Source organism: Micropterus dolomieu, linkage group LG12 (genome assembly GCF_021292245.1).
Source record: "Micropterus dolomieu isolate WLL.071019.BEF.003 ecotype Adirondacks linkage group LG12, ASM2129224v1, whole genome shotgun sequence".
Taxonomy (NCBI): Eukaryota; Metazoa; Chordata; class Actinopteri; order Centrarchiformes; family Centrarchidae; genus Micropterus; species Micropterus dolomieu.
The window spans coordinates 30,572,765-30,582,939 of NC_060161.1; the positions used below are offsets into that span (position 1 = coordinate 30,572,765).

General features: G+C 41.8%; 1 protein-coding gene across 1 annotated transcript; it reads left to right on the plus strand.

The window, feature by feature from the left end:
- Positions 1–4,858: 4,858 nt before the first annotated feature.
- On the plus strand, positions 4,859–9,322 carry LOC123980356 (endonuclease domain-containing 1 protein-like). Its single transcript, XM_046064703.1, has 3 exons — positions 4,859–4,895; positions 6,554–6,894; positions 8,429–9,322. The coding sequence occupies exons 2-3, from the start codon at positions 6,571–6,573 to the stop codon at positions 9,023–9,025; spliced, it is 921 nt and encodes a 306-aa protein (XP_045920659.1). The 5' UTR covers positions 4,859–4,895; positions 6,554–6,570; the 3' UTR covers positions 9,026–9,322.
- The last annotated feature ends 853 nt before the right edge of the window (positions 9,323–10,175 follow it).

Here is a 10,175-nt window from a genome sequence, read left to right on the forward strand (position 1 = left end):
ACTACTTACAACATGCGTCACTCAAAGTAAGTGATTGGTTTTCTATGTATGTGAAATAGCGTAATAAAGAGACTCAATATGTACGATGGTTCAGCGTGACGCGTCTTCAGTGTAAATCCTCATGTTTCAGCCTGCTGTGGCGTTTTAGTTGTTTTGGTGGGTCTGGTCTGTTTGTTTTAGTGGAATACGCCGCAATACTCCCGAAATGGAGGAACAGAGAAGTGTGTTAGACTGCGACTCTGCCTCCTGGTCTCAACTCTGGGTTGTCATGGATTTGGTCCACTAATAAACTTGGCCAGATTTCTAGAAATGAGAGCTGCTCCTTCCCAAGTGGGATGGATGCCGTCTCTCCGAATCAGACCAGGTCTTCCCCAGAAAGTCTGCCAATGATCTACAAAGCCCACATCGTTTGCTGGACACCACCTCAACAACCAGCGGCAGAATGACCCCATGCGGCTATACATGTCATCACTGGTCAGATTTGGTAGGTGTCCGACATTGTTTTTGCATATGTACACACCGACTCAACATTAATCTTAGTGACCTCTGATTGGCGTAACCGGGAGTCATTACCGCCGACGTGAATAACAATCTTACTGTATTTACGTTTATCCATAGCCAGCAGTTTCAAATAAGACTCAATGTCGCCCGCTCAGGCCCCATGGATGCAATTAACTATGGCCGCTGGCTTCGCTAACTTCACGTTTCTCAAAATGGAGCTGCCAATGATCAGAGTTGGTTTCTCAGCGGGTGTGTCGCTGAGTGGGGAAAATCTGTTAGAGACGTGAACAGGTTGGTGATGACCCGTGTGTCACACCTTTGTGGTGAAGGCAGGGTTGAGCAGGTTAGAGGACCCAAATGCAGGACTCGGAGCAGGCAGGTACAGTTTAGTGATTTATTTAAACAACTAAAGGCGAGCACACTTACAGGTTGAGTGGTTGATACAGAGTCCAAAACAGAGGTTGTCCAAACCGAAATCCAAATGGTGCAGGGAAACAGGGAGACACGACGAAAGGGCAGACAACAAGCGTTCACACAGCAACTCAGGGAGACAGCATACAATGACCGACAAAGACAAGACAGAAACACCAGGTACATACACACAGGGACTAACGAGCAGGGCAGGAGCAACACAGGTGACAGACATGAGGCTAACGAGGCACAGACAGGGAGAGAGAGAGCAGGGGAAAACAGACAGACATGCAGAGGGATCACTGCGGTAACAGACATGACAAAGGTTACTAAACACTAGACGACAGACAAGTCAGAACCCCAAAACCCAACAGACCAAAACAACAGATAATAAAACTGACTAAAAGTACAAAACATGACATGGCAGACAGGATCGTGACACCGTGGGCTTTGAATGCTTATGACTATTCCTCCTTCGGACAGTCTCCCAGCCACCCCTTCCTGGCTGCTCAGGGGATGCCGGGGGATGGCTACCACAGGCTAACTCGGGCCGTTCTGCACCGACTACCGGGGACTGGCTAGCTACAGTAGTTAAAGACTGATCTGCCAAGGTGTGGAGCACCATTACAGCTAAAGGAGGCAGGAGTAACTGAACATCTGACACACCGAGCAGGAGAAAGTAGGAGAGCGAGAGGGAGAAGGAGAAGCCATCGCTAGCTGCTGAGCTAATGTCGCTAATGGCTACGCTAAAGTACTGTAGTGCAACCAAAACTTTTGAACAACTATGAGATTGAACAGCAGTCACTAAAAGATGGAAAGAAGTGTGAGTGCTTAGGCAAAATTACTGGAAGTAGTAGTGTTTAGCTGTAATCTAACAAATTTAACTGATATTTAGCGAGAGCAGCACAACACGCAAGCACTGGAAACGGAAATGAGTCAACACGCTTACCGCAGTACGTCAGCAACGTCACCCCAAAGACAAAGTTATCAATCAGAAAAGCACTGTAGTGCACCTACACTTTACTAATGAAATTATGAATAATATTATTGGGAAATATGGGCGGTCACGGGTTCGAACCCAAGTTTCCCCGGCCTTTCTGTGTGGAGTTTGCATGTTCCCCTTCGAGGGGAACAAGGGTTACATCCGTAACCCGAGACGTTCTCCCCGTGTCTGCGTGGGTTCTCTCTGGGTGCTCTGGCATCCTCCCACCATCGAAAGACATGTGGACGAGGTTGACTGGTGACCCTAAATTGTCCTTAGGTGTGAGTGCAACTGGTTGTTTGTCTATGTGTGGCCCTGCGATGGATTGGTGACCTGTTCAGGGTGGACCCCGCACTTCGCCTGATGTCAGCTGGGATTGGCTCCAGCCCAGAATAAGTGGTTGACGATGGATTATTGGGAAAATTAAATATCATAAGCACTTGTTCAAAAAACTTATGTACATGCAAAAGACAACACAGTGCCTTTCTCTTGGCACAGCCCGCTAGCTTCCTTTTAAACAGGGTTTTGGAAAAGTACTTCTTTTGGTGTTTATCTTGTCTTTCTGAGGCAGAGACATCTGCGTCTTTGTTCTGATGAGATTCAGGTCCTAATTTAACCCAGTATGTCCTCATGTTCATCAATTTTATCCCAGTATGCAGGATCTGAGCTATAAGTTGAGGGATTTGTAGACACTTGTTCCCTCTCTGCAGCAACAGGTGAGGTCATCATGGATGACACGGCTAATTCCCTACGTCTGTCCCTACTCCATGCTTACCACTTCACCTCCACTCTCCTCCTGCTCTCTCTCCGCCTCGGCTTTGTCACTCTGCCTCGCACTGTCACGCGCCTCCTCCTCTGCCTGGCAGTGGCCATGGCTCTCCTTTACTCCTTCAAGAGCCTGTCCTGCTCTACTTTTTTTGGGGGGGTTTAGCCCAGAACACAAGAAACAGAGATCAGAGGGGGTGGGGGCTAGTAAGAGAAGTGATTGGGCCAGCCCAACATCAGTATAGAAAATGGTTTGTTCCCCCCTTCCCTGTGTTTCCCTTCGAGGGAACTCGAACTGCGTCGGTGACGACACTATGGGAACGCCTCTGGGCGTGGCAGGGCTAAACTATGAATGAAACTACTCCAATCCTATTGGTGTTGCTAGAACGGTAGCGTGTGACGGCGTAACCGGAGGGGTATATAAGCCGGCACACAGGACAAATTTGCCTTTTTTTATTCAGCAGGCACTCTGAGTATGTTTGGAAGCTCCACTATCGAGAAAGTTGTTGTCTTACCTGGAAATCCTGATGAAGCAGTAATTGCTGTGGCAACAGACCTCAGTTAACACCTATCCACCTCTTGTAGTATGGGTTAATCGGGAAGTTACACCCAACGTCACAAAGTTACTCCTGAAGTTACCTGGATAAGCCAGTTCCCTCGCTTCGTAGTACAGGCCACTGGTCACACAGCCACTTCTCACATGTGCAAACACTAATTGCTTAATTGATCACTAACCAATCACTGCTTTAGAATAGGTCAAATGTCAGATTGTTGGCATCCAGTGTTAATAAAACACTGGATGCCAACAATGGACAGAGAGCAAGTGGAGAAGAAGAGAGAGGGGCAGGGGACGACAACGAGGGCAAGGTCAAGAGGACAAGGAAGGTCAAGGAAGAGTTTTGAAGAGGAGGAGGAGGACGAGGGAGAAGAAGAGAAGGAAGGAGGCATCTCTGATGGGATCAGGGCCACACATATTAATCATGTGATCAACCATGGGTTAACCATGAGAGAAGCTGGATTGAGAGTCCAGCCAATTTGAGACGCTTTACAGTGGCGTCCATAATTTGAACCTTCAGAAACGAGAACAGGTTGCAACTATCTAATGACTATTTCAACATCACAGTATTGCACTGTAAAATACGTATTTCTGTTTGGCAAGAGAAAATATATCTTGTGATACACAAGAATTTGTTCTTACTTTGGTATACATATGTTTATGGTTTTGTTTTCTTGTATGCTACTTTATACAACACTGTGTTGCTGTTAACAGTAATGTTTTGCCAAATAAATATTTGTGTTTTCAACCCCTCTCAGCAGATTACTTTCATCACTCCTTTGGTACCTAAAAAACAAGTACAGCCGTTTTTTTCAGAATTATGGTATTAACTTGGTGCCGAAGTATCGGTTCTCATACCTTAGCCCTACATTCCACAAGCCACAGTAGAGTTTTCTGTGATTAGCGTTTTTCTCTAATCACTGTGATGAGTGGTCTGTGTTTTAAAAGAGGTTTTCAATGTGTCAAATTTTCAAACAATCTGATTCAGTATTTTAAAAAGCTTGTCACAGGCCCAGCTAAATGAGTTATGGTCAAGCCTCACTTCTTGGCATTCCCTCCCCACCCCAAAAGGCATTTTGATACCAAATTGACAATAATTAAACATTGACAACAACACAAAAATAATTAAAGTCATGAATGAATTTGGTTGTGACTCTGTTTGAATGTCCGCTCAAATGGGATAAACTGAACATTTGTTCTGTTTTCTGACAGCTGTGATGCATCAGAGAAAGCCAGACTTGTGACCACAGACATCCTGCTGAAATGGTCTGTCCATACTTGTGACGTATGCTAATGAAGAAATACTTGTCTCGTAATAATGCCTTACTTAAAAAAGCAGCTTTTTGGACATCCTTTGTGATTGATCAGGTGTTTTGACCAATGTCTGAATTGTATTTCATGTTTTACCATATTTGGAAGGCAGCTTGAGTTTTTGATCTCCTGATCTCCACCTGTATAAGAGTGGGACACAAAAAAGTTTCTCTCACTCTGAGGAGAAGTTCTTGTTGCTTTTCTGATCTCAGTAGGGTTAGTATAACATTCTTAGCAGCTTTATGCACAGAGGATTTTGATATTAGATTTGTTCAGCTTTAAATAAAAACAGATTGTTCATTCTACAATCAAGACAGTTCCTGTAAGACTCTTCTCTGAACGCCGACTGCCACAGTGTATCATCTAAAGGTATGGGTCCTCTTCGGGATAATAAATTATCAAATTGATGTTGACAGCTAAACCCTAAAAATAAATCCTCTCAGTTCTGATATCTGATTAATGATTGTTATAAGTCAACTATATGGTCTGTTGCTGATATGATTTAATTATATTTAGTTGGTGGAAAATATTATTGATTAGTATTTGATCTGTATGGAAGCCCTAAGAGGTCATACATTCATACATTTTATTTACTCCATTTTCCCGTGATGACGAGATAATTTAATTTGTTTTCTCTAGATCTCAAGTTATTTATATTATAAATATGTTATGTTATAATCTCAAAATAATATAATCTCAGTTGGTCCACATCCATCAACCTCTCATATTTCCCAACAGCTATTTCAGAGGTGTGTCAAACACCACTGAATAATTCTGAAGGACATTCAAAAGAGTCTGTGGCTTGAAAGACACCCCTTTGAAATAGCCATTGGGAAATGTGAGACTGGATTCCCTTGAATGAGAAGTGCTGGGGAAATGAAAATAAGCGTCCATAGGTTGATGGATGTGGACAAATCGGGACACAAACACTCCAGTAAACTGAACTTTATCTGCTTTCGGTCTTTCTCCTCCTCTGACCAATAAAAGAGGATCAAACATAAACTTTCTGCTTTTCAAAACATGTTCCTTTATTATTCAGGGCGGAGCTGTTAAAGACGCTACTTAAAATATAAATAGCAGCAACAATCATGAATCACTTGTTATTGGTTGGTAGATCTGTCGCTATTGGTCACCCTGGGGCTTTATACATACAGGCTTGGGTAAATCCCTCCCTAACAATAATGATAAAAACAATGTATGATTAAGTAAATACTGCACTAACTGAAGACTATATTCAGGTGATATGTTTCATGTTGTATTCATGCTATTAGCCTACCCTAATCAAGGACATGAATTTATGAGACACATGTTGATTAAATTCGGCTGCGGGCTGAAATGTTTGTCTACCAATAAGTCATGTGTTGGTGGCTGTCAGAACATGATCCATTGTCCAGACGCTTGTGATGCCTTGCTTCCAGTAGCTGAAGTTTGAACCTTATTCTGCTACAAAGCATACAATATACAAAAAATCAGAAATAAACTATACACTATGTTTCACAGGGCAGTGCTGATGAATCCACGTCAGAGTTCAAAAGTCTCATGGCCTGGGGAAAAAAATCAACTCACTGAAAAATAATGTCTCTTTGACCAGCAGTGAATCTAATCCAACAATTTTCCTCGCTTCTCATCGACACCAGGCTGAACTCTTAAACCTGGTTGACTGTACCTGCGTACTGTCTCACAGTGGGTCTTACAAGCAGATGGAGTTTTATAAAATGGGGGTTAAACTTGGTCGGTTAGCTGGTGCTCATTGATTCAGCTTTGGCTGAGGTTTCTGTGAATATCCTCAATATCCAATATGAGCAAAACAGAACTGCTAAAGTGTTTTTGTTTTTGGAAAGATTAAAAATAAATAAAATACACCACCTTACAATCTTTCTTAGTGCCAAGAGTTGCTCTTACTACAGCCCCATGGAGAAATCCAAAGCTCGACATGACATGACTCTACTAATTTATTGCAACGTTTTTGCAACTAAAGAAAACAACTGTAATGTTTGATGGTTGTTTCTCTCTCCTCTGACCTTAAGACACACAGTGTTTGACGATGATGTCCATGAAGATGTGGTATCTCTTGCTGCTCGCTGCCTTCCTGCCCATTGTTCCCACAGAGGCTGAAGTGGTGAAGTCAGTGGCCGACTGTGGCCAGTTTCTCCTTGAAGCAAAGCCACCACAGGTCCCAGGCATCTTGGAGGGCGGGAAAATTACGGACCAGAATCGATACAAACCCATATGCCAGACTTTGGAAGACGAGAGAAAGTTTCTGACGCTCTACGACACCAAGAACAGGATCCCAGTGTTTTCTGCTTTAAAGTACAGAGGGGAAGGAGGAGGAAAGCCACCCTCAGACGAGTGGATGATAGAGCCACAGGTAGAGCCATTTTTGTTGTTAGATCCCAAATTACCCCTGTCCAGGAGGTACTGGTCCACCTCTCCATCTTAAACGGTCCGATCCTCCAGGCCTGTGGGTATTACCCTATTAGGTATGACTGGGGACTGTTGTAGAAGCTTCTGTATTCAAAAGTCTGAAGTGTCTTCTGGTTTTGTTTGCTGTTCAAATCCCCAACTCAGGAATGTGCCGATGATCCCGATCCGAGCTTGGTGCCTTGACATCAGCCGAGGAATAACGCTGATCTATCTCCTGCTTATCCGTATATTCTCTCTTCATTTTGTCTTTGTTGTAATTGTGTGTGTAAGTTGGCGTATGTGTGTAAGCCAGGATGTGTCCATGTTTGGTCCTTCCACTTCTCCGTTTCCGTCCCTGATGTCTTCACCCAAACTCAGCAACTCTTCACACAATTATTTAACCTTTACCATAGTTGTTCTTACTTTGACCATATTAATTATTTTACCATGAAATTATCATTTTAATTAATTTATGTTCATTATCAATCAGATATCCTCTTTTTCAATCATCATCGCATCATATTTATGCCAAATCATCTTTTTTCAGTCATTAATTTCATTGCTTACAGCATTGCTCAGCTCTTTGTTATGCATATTGAAAGAAAGTACTTTACACTTCCCTTTACTCACTGTTGTTGCCAAAGGGAGAAAGGCTCCAGCTTTCTCCTTTTCGACTTGATAACAAAAGCGTGGGGATCGTATTTGACACCTGCTCTAACAGTACCACTAAACCAGTGAAGTAATCATTATCATGCTGCATACAACAACTACTTTTACTGTCCTTTTTACAAAAGATGCATGTCAGATGCTCGTCTACCAAATGCTTGTTTAACCCAGGTTGAGCTCTCTCACGTTAAAACAACTCTAACTGGTGAATTTATGGTTTTGCAGAGACTCCAGGCTGCAGTGCAGTCGCATACACCTCACTGCTAATCTATAGAAGGACACAGAATGACATTGTATAATTATTAATTAAAATTAAAGGATAAGGCAGCTGATATTCTATATTTTTATTACACCAACATCACGCAACATACTTTCTGACTTCTCTACTCTTTCTTTGGCTCCTAAATCTTTAGAAACATCTCACAAATATATCATTTAATTTTTAAAAAGGCTAAGTTATTTCCATAAACAGCTTTAAGGTTAAGTTACTGAAACAGGAAGAAATAGTTAATTTGTTAGGGACTATTTTCAGCAGTGGATGAATTCACATTTGGTGCTTTAGTGAGTATTTGGGGCAGCAGGACGGTGTATGTGGGACTGAGTCAGAGTAAACTACGGTGTGTGTGTTCATGCTAATAAAAGGAACATGCAACAATGCTCACTGATGTTTTTAAATGGTTTTGGTACAATAACGGAGCTCTATGGCTCAGAGGACGAAGAGATCAGGCTGAGCCTTTCCATGCTGCTGTAATTAAATGCTATTTTACTACACATTTAATTTACTTTACTACTATCCTGCCTGCATCAGTAACTTACATCTTTAACTCCTACAGCTTGAGAATGAAGAAGACAAGAACAAGAACATGTTGGATGTAGAAAGAGACAGGACCTACAACAACCAGGCTGGGGACAATGATTACAAAGACCAAAAAGGGTTTACCAGGGGCCATTTAATTGCAAGCTCTTATGGGTTCCAGATATCTGGCAAAATGTCCACCTACACCCTGACCAACATTGTTCCACAACAAAAAACATTCAACGAGGGAAGCTGGTACAAAATGGAGAAGTGCGTCAAATGTATTATGGACCGGCACTGTACCAACAATGGTGTTACTGAAGCCTATGTGGTAACTGGAGCACAACCCAACAACAACAACAAACAACTCAATAACAGGGTTAATATTCCTGACACGCTCTGGTCAGCATTCTGCTGCTTTGACTCCAAAAAGAAGAAATGGATCGCAAACGCACACTGGGGCAACAATGATCCAGAAATTTTATCTGAAAAGAAAACTCTGCCAACTAAGACTCTGGGAGAGCTCAAACAACAACTGGGGATAGATGTGTTTCGTGAAACAAAGTGTCCTGAGACTGTGTTCTTCACAAACGTTGACAACTGCCCATGCCCCCGCTCTGCTTCAACCACTTAGTCCCATCTCAATTAAAATCTTCCCCTTTCACACCCAACATTTGGTCCACTATATGCCTAGTCCTGCTTTCATCTGCCTGGCTCTTCATCATGTGTTTGGGGTTCTAACTGTATGAGGAAAATATAAATCTGTGAGGAAAAATTGGGAATCTCAAACAAGGCCTTTAATCTGTCATTATTCAATTATGTTGAATATTTAATCAAACGTTAAAGTTTGAAAAAAAAGATGTATGTATAAAATGAACTAATTCAATACAGAATTAACAAACTAAAAAAATGATTTGTCACAAATTTTTGAATCTTCAGGCTAAACCGCTGTTTTGTTTTGGTTTTTTTTTACATTTTACTGTATTTCACTTTATTTTTAATTTCATTTGTTATGATGATGGGACTCTGGATAAGTGAAAGTGCCCTTTGCATGGCTTCAGATGAAAGACAAATGTGGAAAACATGAGGTTGTGAATGAAATAAACTGCAGCCTACACCTGATACTGTGCGTTAAGTGGTGATTTTATCTTTACATTGAATCAAACTGAGCTTTTATCAACGTCTCAAACTTCTTGTATGAAGAGAACATAAGTTATTCTATCTTCTTCTTATTATTATAATTATTTTACAAACATGTCCCTGTTGGTCTTCAGATAGTTTACTTGCAGAACCATACACAGAAGGCCAACCTGTGCAGTAAAAATCAGTGTAATATCCAACTGGCCATCTATACTTAATTGATCTCTTTTGAATATATTTTAAGATTCTGCCATGAGTCTTTTATTTACTGTGGTCCCAGGGCACCATCTAGTGTCCTTTTTGTATTTTTCCAATGTGAAGCTGTAAACTCTGTGATGGCTACTCCGCTGTTGAAGAATAAAATAAATGAACAGCCAAAGAATTGTGCTGTGAAGTTTCATATCACGATGGCGCAATGGATAAGATGCCTACCTTTGGTGTGAGAGGCCCGGGTTCATCTCCCATTGTGTCCCTGAGCAAGACACTTAACCCCTCCAGAAGCGTGCGAACTCTGACATGTATAGCAATTGTAAGCCGTTTTGGATTAAAGCGTCAGCAAACTGTATGTTCATATATGTTATTCTTCAACAGCGCAGTAGCCATCACAGAAAATATCTTTATAAGCAAAACATGCCTTCTATTTT

What these genes read in the sequence shown, in the direction of transcription:
- LOC123980356 (XM_046064703.1), top strand. Translation starts at nt 6,571, where the DNA reads ATGATGTCCATGAAGATGTGGTATCTCTTGCTGCTCGCTGCCTTCCTG. An exon ending in AGTGGATGATAGAGCCACAG is followed by an intron (nt 6,895 to 8,428) that starts GTAGAGCCATTT and finishes TAACTCCTACAG; the next exon opens with CTTGAGAATGAAGAAGACAA.